A 22,184-nucleotide genomic window follows, 5' to 3' on the forward strand; every position below is an offset into this window, starting at 1 on the left:
AAAATTAGGAGACAGTTGGAGGCAGGAGCTGTCATGTGTAAGGAGCACACGGAGCTCCTGGGATTTGTACATTTCTGTTTTAATGTACGATTTTGTTTTTATACATATAAATAAATTGATGCACAGATACCAGTTTTGCGAGTACGAGTACTGGTACTTGCTGAGTACTTACAAGTACGAGTACTGATACATTTTTGTTTATTGTCATGTGACAGTTTTTCTAAAACAATACAGACTAATGATTTCAGGACAGTGGTGGAGTGCCAGAGCCAGGTCCCAGCTGCAACCGCTGCAACCCTGGTAGTTCTCATGAAAATGCCAAGTATCGGCACTGGTACTCGAAAAGTATCTGTGCATCCCTACTTTCAAACCTTTGGTTCCCTTTTGCATTGGTAAATTAGCTTTTTAACAAAGTATCACTGCAGCAAATGACATCATATTTGATTGCCAAAACCCTGTACAAAATAATTTGGGGGTTACATCTGCTCCCTTTTCATATATTGTTTGCACCAGCCACTAATGACACACCTATTTGATGTTTTGTATTTCACATTAGCTTTACTAAAACAAACCCCTTGATGTGTCTTTGCATTATTTAGTGGAGTGCAAACTTGAAATTCCTGCTTTCGAAAAGGACTTAGTACATTCTTAGCAGTCAATGGACAAAGGTTTGCATTGGTTGAAAGGCTTTTTTTTTTGAGCGCTAAATATAGGGAAATAATAATCCTACACTTTGTCCCTGGAATTCATTAAAAGTGTCAGATATCGGTCTCCTGTCTGTGCAACAAATGGCGCAGCTTGCTTCAGATTCATGTAACTGTTGGTATGGTGTACATGAATTGGTTGCATAATTGCCTCAGACAGAATTCTCACATTTGCAACACAGTTTCCTCCAACAGGTCTTACTCCCCTCCCTTTTTCTTACCACCGATATGGTGATATTTCCCTAGGGATTGGTTGCAGCCACAGCACCAGAATGTAAAAGTGTGGCATGTAAGAACTACCAGAATCTGTTACATGTATCTGAAAAAGCAAGAAAACTCTTGCGATGCTTTAACGGAATGAACACAGGACTCTTTAATATGGCCATAACAAAAAAAAAGTGTTGCAGTTGCTTTATTACATTGCCCCCTTTTGTGTTTACTGTGACTGATCCACCCATAGGCCTTGTTCACACGGGGAGCGTTGGCATTCCTGCAGGGGCAACCTACCGATTCCTCTGGCAAGTGGCAGTCCGCATGTAACCGTGTATAATACGATTAAATGCAGTGTGGAATAGATCACTGACGCTGGACACAGGATCAATGCGTTCAGCAACAGTGAACTATTCCACGCCCCATGTAGTCATATCATATACAATGGGGCCTCTGTGCCCGGGTCATTTACTTACATCTAAACGGGACACCTGAGAATCCCAGATCGCCCCATGTGAATGGGGCCACAAATGATAGCTCAAATTTGGCTGCATACTTGTTGGCTCCATCAGCCACTGCTGGATTTCTTGTGGGAATAAATGGGGAATACAGTTGGGGAAGCCAGTCAAAGATTAGCTACATTGTAGATTAATGGGGGGTAACCTAAGGGGGCCAGGGAAGAGCTTCCTTAGCTTTTTAATCTGAGTAATCCATTATATTTTGCTTGCAAGTTAGAGCAGATATTGTCATTATGCTTTTTGACTTTAAATAATAATCAGAAAATAGTAACCCATCTATATGTGAACTTTGAGTATAAGACTGTGTGACTAAAGCTGGCCATACACCTATGGATGATCTGCAGATTTTCTATTGTCAGAAGGAAAATGTGCAACAGATTCCTTCATCTATGCTAAACTCTGTGTATGGAGGAATCTCCCGCTGGGCCAAGCTTCAGTATCTTGCTAGTCGGCCCCGCTGGCTCTCAAAATACCTGAACAGTCTGATTGGATGAGGGCATTGTTCAGGTATTTTAAGTTCCAGCGGGGCTGACTAGCTATACTGAAGCTTGGCCGAGCGGGAGATTCCTCCATCCGCACAGTTTAGTGTAGATGGAGGAATCTGTTGCACTTTTTCCATCTGACCATAGAAAGTCTGCAGATATTCTATAGGTGTATGGCCAGCTTTAGGAGAGGGTCTCGGCAGCTTTAACTAGCAGGCTGCTGCATGTGTGTCAGTTACGGGTTTGTTCTGTCTGTGGTTACACACTCATTTTACATGGGTGTTACTTCCTTCCTCTGCCTGCACTCGCTTCAATCAAAGTTGTTGCACACTATAGATATCCTTACAACAGCTACTGCGTTGGCATATCCCAGTGTGTGCAAACAGATTTTATAGATAAATATTTAGTCCTCTGAAGAACATGCAGAGCTTTGGTCAGACAAATGTTGATTTTTCCACAGTCCAAGTTTGCATACAGTTCTTTTTTTGTTTGTTTTGTTTCTTTTTGCTTTTTATTTCCTAGTTTTTGCAAAAAATGTAATCTTTTTATAAATATCTGTCATTAAATGTCTGGAAGAGAAACCATTTTGGTCTACAGTCCTACACTTGGACAGTAAGAGAATCTCTATGTATTGAGAAGTTGGTACATTAAACAAATCATCTGCCCATCTCCGTATGTTTACTCTGTGCCCTTCACATCTAGCGATATTAAAGGGAAACAGTAATGGCGTCAAGTCACCTTCATTTAATTGTCTATTCAAGTTGATTAAGCAAGTAATAACAGTGACACAAGATCAGTTAAACTCTTCCTTTTAGAAATAACCATTTAAGATCTACCAGAACTCAAAATGAAGATTTTTGGAAATGTTATTTGTGCCCAAGCAGGATCCTGAAATATGTGTCTTTCTGAAAAAGGGCAGAGCACTTGCAGATAAAGTTATCTAGGCACTCCTGTGCCTACACTGTCATATCTGTAGTGTGAGACCTAAGGCACTGCTGCCCCAGACTGGTAGTCTTAGGGGATTTGGAGTGAGATTTAGTGATATCACTGCTGTGTTGCTCACTGTCCTCCTGTCTGACATCACCAAAGTCCTGCTTAACCAAAATGGCTGCCTCCTCACAGAAACACAGCGCAAAAGAAGGCATTTTATGTCCGTAATGGGAAAAGGCTGCAGGCAATACAGGGGCTAGTAATTTGTCCTCTGGCTGCTTTCAGAGTTCAGTTCCTCTTTAAAGCCAATTTCCCACTTTTGCAGAGATATATATTTTTAAATAAATAAGCCAGCAATGTACACCATCTACATGAAGCAACCATACGTAGTTGCTGTATATGAACACAGAAACTAAGATTCTTAATAGCTTTCCGCTTCCTATACTCATGAAAATGGCCACCCTCCGTACTGTGCAAGCAATGTGTGTATATCACAAATGAGCTCTCTCTGTGAGCTCTCTACCTCTCCCACTTCATGGACAGTGTATTGTGTGCAAAGGCAGAGCTGGTGTTTGGTGATCGTGTTATAATGAGTCACACGGAGAGGGGATCTGCTTTACAATCCAACCCCGATGTCAGACTAAATTTCCCATGGAGAAAGTTTTGAATTTCAGGGATTCAAGCCTAATAAAAAGTGAAGAAAGCCTGCACTGTAAGTCATGAAAATGCACACCCATATACATCATCTCCGCACCTCTACATTACCACCATAAATGCTGATCACTTACAAAGATGGAAATTGACTGTACTACAGGGTGCTTCCATGACAAAGGAAAGCATTTCTTCTAAAACAGCCCATTGTAGAAGCTTAATTCTGTCTTCCTGATATTCCATCATTTCTCTAATAATTGTAGATTTAATGCCACAACATCAAATTACTTCTATAGTCATCCTAGTTCCCATGTTCTGGGCCGTTCATTTCCCCCAGTAACTCTAACTGTCTGGAGTGTCCTATGCCTTTTTCTCCAGAGATGTATTTTTTCTATTTCTTTATTCCCTGCCATCAAGTATCTAGCTAGGTGTTGTTGCTCAATCTGCTGTCAGCGAAGTGTTGTTCTACAAGGGCCTGGTGACATTTGAACTGTAATTTCAGAAAGCTCCATTCTTGGCAGCAGTTTTCATTAGCACATACAGCTAAATGTAGCAGTAAAATTATCTTGCTGCACTGAACGGGGTTTGATGGCTGTGTGATTACCACTGTAAACGTTGGGACCCCATCTTGCTGTCTGTGTTTGGCAGACTGAAGTTTGGATATAAAAATAGAATGTTTTTTGGTTGGTTGCAGATTTACTCTGGTTACCATGCGAAAAAAAAGTGGCGCCTCGTAGTTAATACATGTGGGTGTCACAAACAAATGGGGTTTTCCGTTCTGCAAATCATGGCTAATATAACAAGCATATGGGATTATCCTTTATACATTTAGGGAAGTGTAAGGTGTTATTTATTGAAATCTATCAGGTTCCAGCTCTCGCTTTCTTTAGGGGTTTGAAAATAATACTTCTGTATATATGTCACTTGCATCAGGGGTGGATAAATTTAATATGGAATCCAGTAGCTAGTCTGTCCAATCCAGGAGCCAGCAGGATTTTTTAGGACCCGGCTCCATTGACAACTAGAGGAAACTTTAAAAAAGGGCTGCAGCTAATGATTAGTTTCATAATTGAAAAGGTCTTACTGGGCATTACCACATACCAGTCTAACACAGATTGATAAAATTAACAGCCTCAACTGATATTTTTCCACGTATACATTTTGAAAGAAATTACAATGAAAATAATATCCTTTCCTTTTTAACAGACCTAAAGCCAGACAATAAAATCACATACGTATTTATGCTTCAAGATGTTAAATCTGAACTCCAAAGAAATACTAAACACACATTACTACCTCATAAAATTTACTTATTTTAGAGAGAACTAAAGCTAAACCTTTTTTTGGGCTATAGTTCTCTTTTGGGTTACAGGACTACATTTACTAATGTACTCCTGTGATCCAAACTCTGCATATAGCGGGCTACTGCCCACCATATACTGAACATGCAGAGCCGCACTGCAAAGGGGAAATATCCCGACAATATTGTTGGGATCCACACTGCTGCCTGATTAACATCTAGCTCTGCCTCTGTAGAGCCAGGGCCAGCTGGGCCTGCCCTCTAACGGGGCAATCCCTGTGGGGAGCGATGACTGACAGTCATTGCTCCCTGCAGAGAGAAGACCATAAGCTGAGCGATCAGCTGTTTGTGATCGCTCAGTTCTCGATCTATAGAGCCTGTGTGTGACAGTTGCGTGTGTCACACACCAACCAAAGTATTGGGAAGAGTATACTGTATTTTACTTTTCCCAATACTTCTTTAAATGCAGAAGAAGAATTCAACTTGGTTTCCGCTTCTTACAATCCCATGCACAGCAGAGCTCAGACTTGGGAAGAGAGAAGCAGCATAAGGAGCCATAAGGACGAACTCCTCAACCTGCTGCCCAGTCTAGGGAAAGGTCCAGACCTGTAAGTGTTAGTGCACTGCAGCAGGTCTCCTGCCCTGCCAGACTGGGCTGTGCTGTGTAAATCTCAGGACTGGAGGGACAGAAATGCAGAGCTCACATATTGCATTCATGTATTTAGTTGTTTGCCTGGATTTTCAGGGCTGAGATGCAAAGGATGAAAAACTGCAAACAGAAACATTTTATGAACAGAAGAAAGCAGTTGTTTATGATTCATTCAGCTTTGGTTAGAGTGACTTTTTTTTCTCAAGGGAAGCAGAATATTTGTGTCACATTTACTGAATCTCTGTGGGTCCATGATGGGGCTTGCTGACTTCTGAGACTGTTATTTTACTTCATGGCAGGTTCTCTTTAATATTGAAGGTTCACATTTCTTCCTTCTCCTTTACAGCTGATGCTCTTTGGGTTCTTCCTGTGCCTCGATGCTTTCTTGTATGTTTTCACATTACTCCCGCTGAGGGTCCTGCTGGCACTTATCAGGCTCATTACGCTGCCTTGTTGTGGATTAAGGTAAGATGTGATTTGTCTACTCTTTACTCTACTTCTAGGTATTGTTTGTATGTGTTACAAGCTCATAGCATGAGCCCATGATGCGACTTGAGCTTGCTAATGTCTGCTTTATGTAAGCTATTCTAGCAGTCAACATGATCTCTCTTTATTAAACCCTGGAAATTCCTATGTTCCTCAACGCTATGCAAACGGCATTCACCCAACTATATGCTGGACGAAAGATCTATGCAGCAGCCCCTTACATAAAGTTCTATATCAATAAACAGCGAGAAAGTAAAAGAGTAACAACAGATTATTGTCCCATATGTCTCCTTATTAAGAATGGGTAGTCAAAAATGGGCGATTCATGATACCATCAGGAAAAAAGCAGAAGTCATATAAAGGGAAAACACAATAGATGCCCATATCAAGACTTGCTATCTCAGATAAGAGAAGGGAGAATTACACCAACTCAAAGCTGTCATCTTCTCCCCCCCATACCAGTGCCAGGTATTTTGCTGCAACATTTACGCAACGGGTTGCTGTAAAGTTGAGTAGAAGGCGCTTGTGGGGTGGGCTTTAGACTGACCCTGTTACAGTGGTACCTCGGTTCACGAACGCTTCTGTGTCGGTTCGCAAACAGGAAGTTCAGCAAAATGTTGCTACCGTTCACGAACTCCGCATCGGGTGACGAACACAACCGCAGCCATCTTCCCTGCTCTGACACATGGTCGTGGCTTCCTCTAGTCGAGATCGCAGTCTGATCACAGTTTGATTCGGTTCGCAACCAGAATCGTGGAACGAATTAAGTTCGTGAACCGAGGTACCACTGTACATTGCTCTGAATGGGCAAGGGGACAGGATCTCTTTAACCTGAAGTTATCGTGCTTACGCTGCTGATTTAATGTGAATATTTCCAAGTATTTGAGCTTTTTCCTAAAGAAGTTTTGTTTTCTGCCTTTTCTCTGTTGCCTCGTGGAAACTCATTTATTTGGAATGCAGCTGCTACCCGGCTATTACTCTCCATAGATAGTGAACATCAGTGCTCGCTTGCATAGAAATTTAAGAGTGAGGACAAGGAAAGCTTTTGATGCTAACAAAAGCCAATCACTGCTGTGATGTTGATGCCCACATAGTGCAGTCATAAGTCATAAGTCATATCAGTATGTCATATAACTTGTCATCATGAGGCTGCGATTTACCAGCTTCAGCAATCTCATTTTGTAGGAATATTGGCTATGTAGCTTCTTTTTTATGGTATTACGCTTTCAAAGTGTTTTTAGAGTGCAGTATATAGTGAGTGAAGAGACATTGATAAAAGAGCAGAGATGCCAAGTCATCCTATTAATTGCTGGATTACACAGGTTTTGGTGCTAATGAATTGCAGGTAAGGCATTGTCTAAATCTAATTACCCGCAGAGTCTGCATAACGTCTAGACATCATCAGTTACAGGGATGAACTGGCAGCCTTTAAAGCAATCAGATATAAATGATTTTCTTACATGTTCACTGACATTATGTTGTCATTCATGTATTGCCGTTTATATGTGAGAATCATTATTACATCAGCACTGTTATTTCTAAGATGAGTAAGACGAACTGTTCTGTCTTCTGAATGTCAAATGGCTGCTTCTGTGTCGGTGTGAAGCAATAAGTGGAATGGTTTGCTTGTGTTGTGGCAGACTGTGGCTTTGCAGCTGATCCTTTATAACAACACTTATTCTAGTGATTGCGACACGTGAAATAACAGCCATGTAATGTAAGCATATTTTATATCTGCCGTTGTGTCTTGTCTGATGTATATAGTAAAAGCAGCTCTTAAAGCTGAACTCGAGGCAGATATTTAAAAAAAAAAAGAAACAAAAACAATTAAAGTAGTTATATATTTATTAAATATTAAAGATCTCTTCACACCATCAAACCGTGCTGAATGCATGGCTGCTGGTGTGGGCTGACAGGTACAGTGCTGATGCGCCAATCCAGGTACATTGCACGTTTTTACTTCTTTTTTTTTTAGAACTTTATTGAATTGTCACATGCTTTAAATTCTGTGGGCACTGCACGGTGTGCTGTGGTTGTACCACATTGCACCATTCTGCTCTTATCTGTGCATGGGGGCTGCTCTGGAAAGAGCGCCCAGCGCAACACCAACGCATCGGGTGTGAACGGGCCCTTAATGAACTTTTAAATGCATGTAGTGTATGTACTTGAATCTTTCCTCACGTAAACCTCCTGCAGCACTCAACCAGAACCAGAAGCCAACCATGCTTTGCTACATGCACATGTGCTGACAGAATGTTACAGCAGAGGGATGACTTCATTAGTATGTTGCTGTTCCTTCAATCTGCAGACTGGCAGGTGTTGTTCGACCTTGGCAGCCATATTTCTCTTACAACAGGTTTACTTTCAGGGCTCATACAGATGTATGGCATGCACACCTGTAAAAAGACCTGATCACAGAAGGGACAGGTGCTGAGTGTAAAGCTGGCCATACACCTTACAATTATCTGTAGATTTTCTATGGTCAGATGGAAAAGGTGCAACAGATTCCTCCACCTACACTTAACTGTGTGGATGGAGTAATCTCCACCTGGGCCAAGCTTCCGTAATCTTGTTAGTCGGCCCCGCTGGCTCGCAAAACACCTGAACAATGCCTGCATCCAATCTGATCAGATATTTTGAGAGCCAGCGGGGCGGACTAGCAAGATACTGAAGCTTGGGAGATTCCTCCATCCACACAGTTTAGTATACAGGTGAAACTCGAATAATTAGAATATCGTGCAAAAGTTCATTATTAGTGTGCACAGAAGCCTGTTCCAGACATCCGTGTGGCTCCGGGTGTTCAGATTTGGATGCGCACTGCCAATCACCAGGCCCAAACACTGCTACATAATATGAAGCTTGTCAGGGTTAGACCTTGGTACTCTGTTGAAGGAACACAGGGGGGGAGCACAGGGAATGTGTGTATCGGTGGGCAATGTTCGGCCGTTGATATTTCTCTAGGCCCATATAAATGACAATGTCTTTTTGGGCTCCATCACTTCTGTCATCAGCCTGGAGAAATGATTGTGACTAGAGCTGCAGCTAACGATTATTTTCAAAATCGATTAGTTAGCCGATTATTAAGTTCGATTAATCGGATAAACAATAAAATACATTTTAAAAAATGGCTCCAGTGATGGACTACTAGTTTGTATTAAGGTTGTAGTCCATCACAGGAGCAAGCTTGGAGCGGTGGAAGTAAAACAATGGTGTGGTGTGCAATATAGTGAAATGGAAAGTGTAAAATTATACATCAATGAATGCTGAATGGCATTGGCTATAGAGGAGTACAAATCCCAGCAATAGTACATTATACAGCGCAATGCAGAATATCACCAGCTATAGAGGACTACAACAAATCCCAGCAATAGTACATTATAGCTGGCGGTATTCTGCATTGCGCTGTATAATGTACTGTTGCTGGGTTTTGTAGTCCTCTATAGCTAGTGGTATTCGGCATTGCACCACTGTATAATGATAATTGTGACCATGAAAGACAATGTTTAGGAGAAGAGCTACCTTGGGCTGTACTGTCCACTAGCGATTAGCTGGGGCTTGGTGCAGGCCAAGGTCACCTGAGTTCGCCCAAGCCCACTCAAAACTATGACTGACAATACCCCCCCACCCCAGCCCAATCAGCTGTGGCATGTGCATTCCCTCCCCATAAAAACTCGGGTTCGCACTAAGCCCCAGCTCATCACCACTTTTCAACAATAATGCACCATCATAGAAAACAGAGGCAGCTTGCCTTTTAGAGTGTGGAGCATCTTGTACTAATGGTGACAATCATCTAATATCTAAGGAAACTTTAAAAATCCTTGTGGTTCCTCATGACAAATAGTCCTGGTAGTACGTGGTCCTCCTTTCCGGGACATGTTTTCTCCAAATGCATTTAACCATAACTCTCTGACTAAGTGAGGAATGTGTTCTTTTTTGGATATCGCTGACACCCAGCACATCTGTGGCAATGCTCCCTTAAAGAACTACTCCAGTATTTTAAAAAAATGAACCCTTGCCAGTGGGGCTACTCCCTGCACTGCAAGGGTTAAGTGCTCATTTGGGCCTAGGGGCTCAAATGAAGAAATACCCACCTGGTCCTCGGTCGTGCGGCAGTGGCAGCTCACTTCTTTACCACTGTACCTTCTGCATGTGGTATGTCCCTGGGCATCATCCTTGCCAATGGGCCTGTATTAGACGTGATTTACGTCACAGGTCCTGGGGCGGCAGGGACTAGTCTAGAAGCCAGGCAGGACAGAGGATTATGTGAGTTTTTTTCTTTATTTGAGCCCCCCCCCCAGACAAAACGAGCCCAATTGCAAGGGTACCTTTTTTACAATCCTGGCATTGTTACATAGTTACATAGTATTTGAGGTTGAATAAAGACATTAGTCCATCAAGTCCAACCTATTAGGATCTCATTCTAGGAGTACCTGTACCCCTGTATATTACGGTCCCTTAAGAAATCGTCCAAAAGTTTCTTGAACAATTCCACATTATTTGCTGAAATCACCGCCTGTGGCAGTGAGTTCCAGACCCTAACTGATCTTACTGTGAAGAACCCCCTTCGCCCCTTGTGCTGGAATTTTTTTTCCACCAATATTAGGTGGTGGCCTCTAGTTTTTGTAATGGAATTAATTTTAAACAGTTTATCCTTAATGGTGCTACCACCATTGAACATCTTGTACATGGAAATCATATCCCCCCTTAATCTCCTCACCTCTAATGTGAACATGTTTAAATTTAGTAGCCTCGTCTCGTAGCTCTGGTCCTCCATACCCCAATTACAATATCCTCGATTTAACTCTGCAATCCTCGATTGTTCTTTGAATAGATGTGCTGTATTATCCCCAAGACAGTGCTGGGTCTTTACTACAGGCAATATTTCACTAGTATATGACAGAGATTCTTTCCACAGGAGTAGAAAAAGCTGCCATTTCTGGGGACATTTGTACTACAAAAAAAATGAAAGGTCATCTCCAGGCAAACCAAAAAAACTACCCTTGCAGTGGAGTTACCCCAATACTACAAGGGTGAAGTGCTCATTTATGCCTAGTGGACAGGAAAAAACTGGTTTACTCACCTAAGCTCCACTACTGCCCGCTCTCTCTGGGCTGCCAGGCTGGTCCCCACAGCATCTTCTCCCCTACGCTCCGGCGCTCTAAGGACCCCTAATGTCATCATGTCTAATGCAGGTTCGGCAGGCCTGCATTAGAAGCGAGGGACTTTCGACCAGCCAGAGTGGAGGGTAGACGGGTTCGTGCTGACTATTGGATAAGCAGGGTCTGGTAAGTAAAACTGCTTTACTCCAGTCCGCTAGGCATTAATGAGCACTTAACCCTTTCAGTGAGGGGGTAGCTCCACTGCAAGGGTAGTTCCTCTCTGAGCGCTGTAGTTTCTTCTACCGCACACTTAATCGCTCCTGGGCATTGTACTTATGTCATGATTGGTGAGAGGGACCACAGCACCCAGCGCCCCTGTCACCAGCAGTGGTCAGATCAAGTTCTGTCCTTTCCTACTGCTGTGGACCTCTATGCAAAGAAGCAGCTGGCGAAGTTCACCAATGACCTAAAAAAACACACACAAACATTTTCCTGGTTTTTCCTGGTCAACATAAGTCCAGATTCCCTATAAACTTTAGGCTGGGTTCACACCTAGGCGTATCGAATATGCGCGTTTGTCGTGCATTTCGTGCCACGCGTTTCGTGCCGCGATTCACGGTAAAAAAAACCGCGTGACAAACGCGCGTTTCCGAGGGCTACCTGGCTGTATCCCAATGGATATGCGCGGTAAATACGGACTGTAATACGCCCAGGTGTGAACCATGCCCATAGGAAATAATGGGATTTCGATGTTTGAGCGTTTTGCAGAGCGTAGGAACGCGCTACAAAACGCCCAGGTGTGAACCAGGCCTTAGACTTAGGCTTAAAAAATGTTTTGGCTTGAGATGTGTTTTATGTTATTCTATGTAATAAATTTATGTTTTTAATTACACCTTTCTGTTAATTAGATTTGTCAATATTGTTATTAATTATTTTAAGCAATCATTAGCGATTTAGGAACCTAAGGGCCTGTTCACATGAGATCAGGTCCTGATCAGCAGACGTGGAGCTGCTGATGCAGTGCGTTTTTGGCCGCGTTTTTGATGCGTTCCAGCAAAAAAAAAAAAAAGTTTTTTTTGCTGGAGGGGGGCTGTTGGTATGTTAGCTGCAGGGAAGTGCGTTTTTGACGCATTTGCGTATCCGGACCGTTTCCGGACCTGACAAAATGTGACAGGCAGTATTAGCTGCACGGACTGCGCATGTGAGAACTGGAGCCCATAAAACACATAGGGATACATTGGGATGCATTTTGAGTGCAGCAGCGTACAGATCCGGTCAGCACACAAAACGGACGTCGTGTGAACAGGCCCTAAGAGTCGACATTGATGTTCCGAAGTGCATGAAGTCTTCAGTTTTTGTCAAACCTGTGTTTTTCAAGGAATGACACTAGATGGCTCTGTCTCACTATCCTTCAAGATGAATATCTGAAATACGTGTTTTAGGAATGCTCCAGATTGTTTTGTACATGTATTCACATTGTATTAGAAATGTTACCATTAGATATATACAACATACTTAAAATGGACCTTGCACTATAATACAAAGTTTGCTTATTTGGCAGCTCTGATTTGGAATCAATCACTGTCCCTAGACGCATATATCCTATATCCAGGGACCATGATCTATTCCAAACTACATGTAATCTAGCACATATGATTACATGCGGACTACCGCTTACAAATGCGTCCACTGTGACCCAGTCATTAACTTGAACGGGGACAGCGGCCTCATCTAAATGGGACATTTGGGATTCCTAGGTTGCAGCAGAAATCCCAAATCGCCCATTGTGAATGAAGCCTAACATTGTGAATGAGCGGTGGCTCCCAACTGTACATTTAGCTCTGCTTGTCCGGAGCAGGGCTAAATGTACAAAAAAACAACTCGCCCGGCGCCCGAAACTGCATGTCCCGTGCATCGGGTAATAGGAATTCCACACCCCTGAAAGCCTATTTGTTATTATGCTGCAAAATGTTTTATTACTTTTTAAAACATTGCATATCCTTACCACTTCTGAGTGGCGACTTCTGCTAGTTTGCTGCGCTTCCGCGCCATCTCAATCTTGGGTAATCTCTCACGATGCCTTGCACAACTTGTCACATGCAGCAGTATCTCCAGACTGTAGCAAAGCCTGGCAAAGTAAAAAGGTGGGTGGGAATGTGGGTGGAGCATTAGGGTGGAGGATGGAGCTGTGAGGGAGCAGTGAAAAGCAGGGTACTAGTTTCTAAGGCCTGGTTCACACCCGGGCGTTTTACAGCACGTTCCTACGATCTGTAAAACGCTCAGCATGTGAAAACCAATGATTGCCTATGGGCATGGTTCCCACCTGTGCGTTTTACGTAGGAACGCACTGCAAAACGCCCAAAGAAGTACAGGAGCTTCTTTGGGGCGTATTGCCACGCGTATCCATTGGTATACAGCCAGGTAGCCCTCGGAAACGCGCGTTTGTCGCGCTGTTTTTTTACCGCGAATCACGGTAGAAACGTGCGACAAACGCGCATATTCGATATGCCTAGGCGTGAACCCAGCCTGAGCGCAGTGCTTCTGTGTGACTACAAGGGAGACATTAGGAAGGCAGAATGAGATGTGGACAAAGTCATACAGGAAATGTACCATATTTGCCGGCGTATAAGATGATCCCCTAATTTTCCAGGTAAAACATAGGTTTTGGGCTATAACAGTATTAGCAACATACTTAGCCCACATTTGAGTACATACAGTATTACCGCACATCCAGCGGGCTGACAGATTAGGGACGTTCGTTTTGGACCAGCTTGGCCCAAACGAACTAAAGGTATACATTGTATACCCGGCGTATAAGACGGCCCCCGATTTTCGGGGGATGTTTTTAAGTATATAAAGTCATCTTATACGCCAGCAAATACAGTATGCGAATGGGGTTCTCAGTACCTGAGGTGTTTATATGGACTAAATGGAAATAGCACCTTAAAGGAGAACTATGAGGTGACTGCTTTTCACTCAGCCTCATAGTTCTAGCCGACCTGTGACAATGAAACTGTCACAGGTCGGCTCAGCAGACCGGGAAGTGAGCGAACACATACCGATGCTCGCTCACTTCTCGATCCTGTCACTGCAGAGAGCCGTGACGGGACCCTCCCCTGTCCGATCCTCCAGCGCTGACTGGCGAACGTGTGTGGGACGGGGCGCGTACAGCTGACTCTGCCTCTAGATAGACAGAGCCAGCTGTCACTCATGCAGCTGGGCGGATCCAGACATAATTGTCGGAATCCGTTTCAGCTCCGACGTCTCAGTATACCGCAAGCTGTAGCTCGCGATATACTGAGCTTTGGGTGATGGGAGGACCTAGTTTGTGTCCTCCCATTACCCTTCGGAGAACTATGGGGAAAAGCCCTAACCCCATAGTTCTCCTTTTAAAGGTGCCCGCACACTGGCCAAATTTCAGATGGTTTTTAATGTACTGTCTGAAATTCGGCCAGTGTGTGGGGCTGTTGGCTTCCTTTCAGCTGGCATTCCTTGATCAGCTGGCATTCCTTGATCAGCTGATTGAAGGAGTCAGCTGGAAAATCTTCGTGCGATCAGAGTCGGCAGCCAATGAGCTGCCCACTCATCGGGTATCGTGCTGGTGGCACCTGTCGGAATACAATGCAAACAGCGGCGAAACGCTATTAGTGCTGATGGCGGAATCGCGTCAATTTCTTCTGTTCAGCCCGCGGGTTGAACGAAAGAAATTGACAAGTGTTTGGCCAGCCTTAGTCTTGCGCTCTTTGTTAGAACAGACAGTGTTCAAATCTAGTTTACAGTGGGGATCTGCCAGCACAGTACAGACGGGGTTAATTAGAGTGAACATAACTTCTCACAGCACCCTCCTTAATGTTACATAAGGGGGAAGCTAGGTACCGTAGTAATTTTAAGCAAGTATAAAGCACTTCTAAAGGTAAGTGGAAAAGCAAGCTAAGCAATGTGCGTGAGAACAGATTACAAATATAAAATAGAGGTTACCTCATATTGGCTGCAAAAGGGGAAATACTGTTGTAGTATTAGATGTAAACCACAAGTTAATTTACCAAATACAGTTTGATTCACTTACGCATTCACTTAGAACATGTAAATTACATGTATTTTTTTAGCTAAAAATAATATAACTACCTAAATCTGTATTGTATCAGCCGCCTCTCATAACAGCACAGCAAGTCTCTGACTAGGAAAGGGAGGCGCAGCGAGCTAATAAGAGCCCTGTTGTTCTGCACAATGGCGGTTAATGAACAAGCTGTATTTTCCAGTGTATTTATTGATATGACATTGACATTGACAGTGATTGTGATAGAACCTGTTCACGTTGCATGTTGTGTTATCGAGAAAAAAGTCTTGCCTTCTGCACTTTGGACGCATTGACCTGTATTTTTCAATTCAAGCCAAATGACTGAAAACAAATGAAAAGAAAGCCAGTATTTTTTATATATGCAGTTTTTATTAGCTGTCATGCAATTCATGTGTCTGTTCAATTCAATTTACCATCATTTACTTATATTGTGACTGACATGAATTCTTGGCTTTCCAGTGATGGTCGGTTGTTTCAGCCAGCACAGGTCTGTGACATATTGAAGGGAGTGATACTAGTGATATGTTACTTCATGATGCACTATGTGGACTACTCCATGATGTACCACCTCATCAGAGGACAGTCAGTCATCAAGCTTTATATCATCTACAATATGCTTGAGGTAGGTACTGGTCTACCTTTGCATGCCATAACTATATCAGTGTTATTGTGTAAAATATTGCTGCTGAAGCTTATTACGTCAAGGGTACCTGTACATTTAGGTGCTGATGTTTATTATGTGTCCTGTGCCGTCACTTTTGTCCGCAATAACTAAAATACATCCGTGCAGTACCATATCCAGACCAGGATACACCACAGTGTAGGGATGTCCTGATACCGATACTAGTATCGGGGCCGATACAGGGCATTTACACTTGTACTCGTGAAATTGCCCCGATTCTAAAGGCTAATACGGGCCCTTTCAATTTTGAAACAAGTTCAGCTGCCTAAGGTCCCGTGCATGCTGGGGACTTTGCCGTAGCTGTCTTTGACAGTGCCGGTCCGGCCCCACATCTCCTCCTCCTTTCTGGCACCCACAGAGACAGGCACAGCAATGGGCAGCCCCACAGCGCTGTACAACCCTGGAGCCCGGTAGCCACATGCAGCCCTGGTGAGACCCGCGCACAGCCCTGTATAATTGCTGTATAATCATGGATGGATTGATGGAATCAATGATCTTAAAACAATAGAGAATGGCAACCATTCTCCATTGCTGAATAATCATGGATTGAGTTACAGTTCTTCATAATTATAAAGGAACCCCCCTAAAATCATGAGTCTGTATTGTTTTGGAAAAAATTTCACATGCCGCCTTAAGAAAAAGTATCCGTAATTAGTATCGGCAAGTACCTGAGGGAAAGTACTTGTACAGGTGAAACTCGAATAATTAGAATATCATGCAAAAGTAATTGCAGTAATTGCTGCAAAAGGGGCCCAAACCAAGTACTGAGTACATATGCATGCTTGTACTTTTCAGATGTCCGATATTGTTCTATGTACAATCCTTGTTTTATTGATTGCATGTAATAATCTACTTTTTTGAGGTTGTGGATTTGGGGTTCTTGGGGTTTTCATGAGCTGTAAGCCATAATCATCACAATTATGACAAATCATGGCTTGAATTATCTTGCTTTGCATGTAATGAGTCTATCTCATATATTAGTTTCACCTTTTAAGTTGCATTAGTGAAATAAATGAACTTTGCACGATATTCTAATTATTCGAGTTTCACCTGTATTTGTTTAAACATGCACACATCCTGCAGTTCTAGTATAAAAAGACACGCATATGGTGAAGTGTATGTGGTGTGTTGGTGTAGGTCCTACCTCATTAATCTGTTCACCTTTTGTAGGTGGCAGACAGAGACATCGGAAAAGGGAGCTTGTTGATAAGCTCTCTGATACCTGGGCACACTAGGTGCGAATACGGTGTATTGACTGTCATTTTTGTATATGCACTGTGACATGTTTTAAGCCAAGGCTAATCTACTACTGAGGATGACACAAAAAAGAATATGATGCTTACCTGTCAGCAGCTCTGAGCTCTGGAGGCCATCACCTTAAAAGTGGCAGAAGATGTGGTGGCTGTTACAGGGCTGATCTGTGTGCGGGGAAGTCAGTGGTCAGCTGGCTATGCAGAGCATCTTTTGGAACCTGCTAGAAGAATCTGAAAGCTGCTTTTGGCACAGTAAGTGCTGAAGTGATTCACATAGACCTACCCACAATTCACTTCTGCTGCTGCTGGCATACTCCTCTAGATTGAATACAGCCCACCGTGGCAGTGGAGAAGGCCAAAGGATGATGCCATGGCAAATCAAGTCCGAGGTGAGTAAGTAGTAAGGGAGTTTGGTCATTCTAATACGTTTAGTGCATGCAGCCATCTCCCATGCCATGCAACCTTTAACCCCTTCATGACTGAGGCCCTTTTTTCCATTTTTGCACCCATGTTATATTCCACATTTTAGGCCAGAAATAACTGAGCACGTTGGTGTGAACTAGAGCCCAAAATACTATTGGAATACATTGGATGCAGTTTTGATGCGTTCTGTAACTGCTCTGCATCTGCTTCACAATTGGTGTGAACAAGCTCTAAAGTAGAACTGTGGCTGGTTTATGGACATTCAAATAGTTACATATTCTTAACAAGCAACTTTCAAACAAACCATCATGTACCTTTGTATCTGCAGACACTGTGGAGTAACTCATCCGGAAAGTTTACAGCAAAAACACTTATTTTCTCTCAGTGGTTTAGATCATTCTGCTCCTCCTTGCAGCCATGATTTTACAGCCTGCCAACACATATTCAAGTCAAAAGGGTTTTAAGCTTTCAAATGCTGATTGAATGACTACTATTGGTTTTTACTTCTTTATGTTTAAATGCTTTACTTTCCTGCAAAGTCATCTGGTCCCCTGAGCATTGACTTCCTGTTTTAGGGGCTCTCCTGTCCCTTGTAGGGTCCGATGGAACCACCCTTGTGTGTGATAGTAAGCTGAGTGTGTCAAAATCCACTGGATCAGAATGGCAGCTGCACAAGTAGTATTTCACATATTTCTCACATGACGGGTTTTCTTTAGAGGGATGATGGGATTGCTGACATTTTTGAGATTAAAAAATAAATATTGTTTAGTAGGCCTGACCCTGTTAGTCTTCTTGGGTGCACAGTCTTATTCCTGCTCTGATCACAGCTATGATCTGTATTTATAGATGGTTCTCTGTCTTTATTCCAGGTGGCAGATCGCCTCTTTTCATCTTTTGGACAAGACATTTTGGATGCTTTGTACTGGACAGCCACTGAGCACAAGGAGAGAAAGCGGGCGCATCTCGGTGTCATCCCTCATTTCTTCATGGCCGTGTTGTACGTCTGTATCCTTTATCCTTGGGCTGATTTGTGGTGTGTGTATATAGACCTTATTCTATTTATTTGATGTATTAATGCAGCATTGAGGAAAGAGATATTCATGGAACGGTTCCAGTATTTATATTTCACTTTGTATATGAGAATATATCTACCACTTTGTTATTTAGGATTGCTAACTTTGAATTGTCCAGGTTAATAGATTCTTTTAAATAACAAAAAGCTCAACTAGGAAGTCTGTGTACTTCCTATTCACCATCGGAATTTTACTGAACAAGCTTTATGTACTGTGTGTATATACAGTGTGTGTGTATATAGAGATATATATATATATATATATATAATAGGTTTGATTAAAATTTTTAATCGATATATATAAAGGGGTGTACCGATACCAGTGTGGATACTTGGCATTTTTACGAGAACTACCAGGGTTGCAGCTGGGACCCGGCTCTGGCGCTCCACCACTGTCCTCAAATCATTAGTTGATAATGTTTTAGAAAATCTGTCACATGACAAACAAAAATGTGTCAGTACTTGTATCTGTAAGTACTTGTAGTTGAAAAAATGGTATCAGCGCATCCCTTCTATATGTTTATAAAAACAAAATCTTACATTAAAAAAAAGATGTGCAAATCTCAGGAGCTCCGTATGCTCCTCAAAAATGACAGCTGCCTCCTAACTTTTGAATTTTTCTCTAGTCTAGTCTTGGAGCTGGAAAAGTATCGGTACATGTACTTGTACCGACTACGGTACTTGGTATCGGTGCATCCCTAAAATATATCATCTTTCAATGCTTTAAAACCCATCATCCGAATTAAAATCTGTTGCTACTTTTGCCAATATTCTAACACCAGCATTGGCCAGCATTTCTTTGTGCCATGCTAGCACAGGAAACGGCACTTTGAAAGGTGTTTAGGTTTTACTTTATATCATTGTGGTGTAATGTATACGGATACTTTCCTTAACCTCTCTGTTTATAGTTTTACATGCAATCCTGATACTTGTGCAAGCCACCACTCTCAATGTGGCCTTCAACTCTCACAACAAGTCCCTGCTCACCATTATGATGTCTAACAATGTAAGTGCCTTGTGCGATCTAGATGCTAAAGCAGTACTTAAAGTGGAACTTTAACTATAAGGGCTGATAGTACCTGATCCCGGGGGGGAGGGGGGGGCAGGTGCTGCGTGTGATTGCGCGCAGCAGCCTTTTCTTCCCTATGGGAGGACACGGCTGTACGGTGTCATGCGGACACCCGAACTGCACATCCATGCGGGTACGGATGCCCGCACTTGGGCGCAGACCGGATACATCCTGTCTGTGTCCAAGTACGGACACCCGTACCCGCACAGATGACCACGTACAGCCGCGTCCTCCCATAGGGTAGAACAGTCTGCTGCGCGCAATCACACGCAGCACCTGTCCCTCCCGGTATCAGCTGTTTACGTGCATGCACACCACACGGACAGGTATGCCAAGTGTGAAAAAGGCCATAGCGTACCATAATCGTATTTTCTCTGCTGGGACTGACAGATGCAACATACAGCCACCAATCAGCCTGTGGTAATCAATGGCAGGCTATGACTACATGCATATATACGCAAATCCAAGTGGCTACATGTGTACATGGCCATATGTGCCTCCTCGTAGTCACTCGGATTCCACTATATTTGCATCCAGCATACTGTACTACACTCCCAGCAAAGTATATAAAGCTGTATTGTATGCTATTTGCCCATTTACTGTTATTTTCATGATCCTTTACAGAAATGTCAAATATTTTTCTCCATTGTCTATTGAGGACACCTAGAATTCTACTGCCGCATAGGTTGCCTAATTATCATCAATCTGTGTCCCTCAATTGACTCAGAGAAAAAACATTTTACAGGGAGTACAAAAATCTTTTTTAATTAAATTTTTTTTTAATTGTCATACAGAATACACATGACACATTAAATATTATAATTTCCAGATTAATGTGAACTGTTAATTGCTCTCTGCACTGCTCCTTTTCTTTGTTGCCTCGGTCCACCATATTGCCCCGGAATCCAGGGAGATCAGTCACTTCCTTGTTGAGAGGTTTGTCTACCTCTTCACACCTTTTTGTGCATTATTCTGTATTATGACCCATGGTTGTGTATAATAGTGGGGGCCTGTCAGTTATTACGCAGTTCTGGGGGGCTGGCTTTTTCAGTCCAGATGCACACTGCTTTCAAGGCAGGAGAAGTAGCTCACGTTTTTCAGTTCCCCCTCTGTTTCTGCCCTCATCTGTTGCTTAGTGCAAAACTGTGCTACTCTTTCATTTCCCATAACGTCTTCCAGGACAGCATCACGAGATGGAATCTCCTCCCCCACACACAGGAAACACGTCACTTAATCTGTTTAAAAGACCCTCCTCTCCTCCACTCCCTCAGTCTTTTGTGTTTCCTCAGTCAAGCTGGGGAGCGCGTCACAGAACGCTGAGAGAGGGCTTCCCTGTGGTGATGCTGCCCGGGAAGTCTTCCTTTTATGTTGGCCTGCCTGTGTAAGGCAGAGGGGTAGGTTTGCCTACCTTGTGTGAGCCCCAGGGATTCTCCTAGCGCTGCAGGAGATGAGGCTGTCTTCCTTTCCCCCTTCAGTGCCCAGTGCGGGCCGGTACCGGGAGGACGAAACCCCCTTGGCTGGTCAGGGGAAACGGTGGAACCCTCCCTCTAAATTTTTATTAAAGGGCATTGCAGTAGACACACTTCCCATCTAGATACCCAGGCTCACACAAGTCCTACTGAGTGTCTGGCCCATCAATTACCGCTGCTGTGTTTTTATATGGTGCACACAACTTCCAAAGAGCCAGTTTCAAACAAATGAGAAAGAGCTTGCATCCTCCCTTTGTACTATATGTTGTGTTGCTCAGTGTGGGTACAACTGACTTACTATGTTTCTTGTATTGGGAGGTGATTGTGTGCTGTATTATTCACGTATACAGAAGGAGTAAGAAGCATCTGTTTTACTGTCTTCTACTGTTTACATTTAGGAAAAACTGTGTATTAGCATGATGTCTGCACAATGCCAATCGCTGTTGCTGTTGGCATTACTGCAGTGATATGCTGGCTCCTCCCACAGACCAGGGCACAGCAAGATGAAAATCCAAGGGTGGTCATGGGGCCACTTTTTTTTCTTTCCAGTTTTACAGTAGAAAACCTCAGACAGATGTTGAAATATGGGAAGATATCTGCACAGTTGCAGGTGGAAGTAATACAAATATAGATTGCTGAAACCTGGAGATCTGCTTTAACTCCTGCTTCTAATTATCCCTTTACCCGTTTACTCCTTTTACCCCTTCTGCTCAAGCCTCCATTCACATATAGCGTTTGCATCTCCCGCGTTGTTTTCCGTGCGGGAAACCGTACGGGACGAAAATGCTGAAATCTTTACAACTGCACGGATACCGCTCGATTGCAGCTATTACTATAGCCGCGAACGTGCGGAATCCGCCTCTGAAGTTGCACTTGGGCTATTTTACGGGATGCGCGGTTTTGTACCGCGTGGTCCTTGCAATAGTCTGAGCAGTGCACATTAACGTGAATCTTTTTTAATGTTTAGAGCGGTTCCGCACGGCTGGATACGCGTGGTCAACCGCTCCTGTGTGAATGGAGCCTTACCTTTCTTCCCCCACATCTGACCACCGTTAGCAGACTCTGCCTTATTGCTCCACTCACTCGGCAGCTGGTTATGACTATCATCT

At 43.1% G+C, this 22,184-nt stretch overlaps 1 protein-coding gene across 1 annotated transcript in view; it reads left to right on the forward strand.

Moving 5' to 3' along the window:
• Window positions 1–22,184, forward strand: part of TAPT1 (transmembrane anterior posterior transformation 1) — a gene marked incomplete at its 3' end in the record, with an annotated part of 61,686 nt that overhangs the window by 21,151 nt on the left and 18,351 nt on the right. The window contains exons 3-6 of the mRNA XM_018564564.1: window positions 5,791–5,909; window positions 15,567–15,729; window positions 18,335–18,470; window positions 19,446–19,543. Coding sequence (XP_018420066.1) covers window positions 5,791–5,909; window positions 15,567–15,729; window positions 18,335–18,470; window positions 19,446–19,543 — 516 coding nt within the window. The remainder of the gene's footprint in view (window positions 1–5,790; window positions 5,910–15,566; window positions 15,730–18,334; window positions 18,471–19,445; window positions 19,544–22,184) is intronic.

Source organism: Nanorana parkeri, unplaced genomic scaffold (genome assembly GCF_000935625.1).
Source record: "Nanorana parkeri isolate BGI_ZX_2015 unplaced genomic scaffold, ASM93562v1 scaffold760, whole genome shotgun sequence".
In the NCBI taxonomy this organism is placed as follows: domain Eukaryota; kingdom Metazoa; phylum Chordata; class Amphibia; order Anura; family Dicroglossidae; genus Nanorana; species Nanorana parkeri.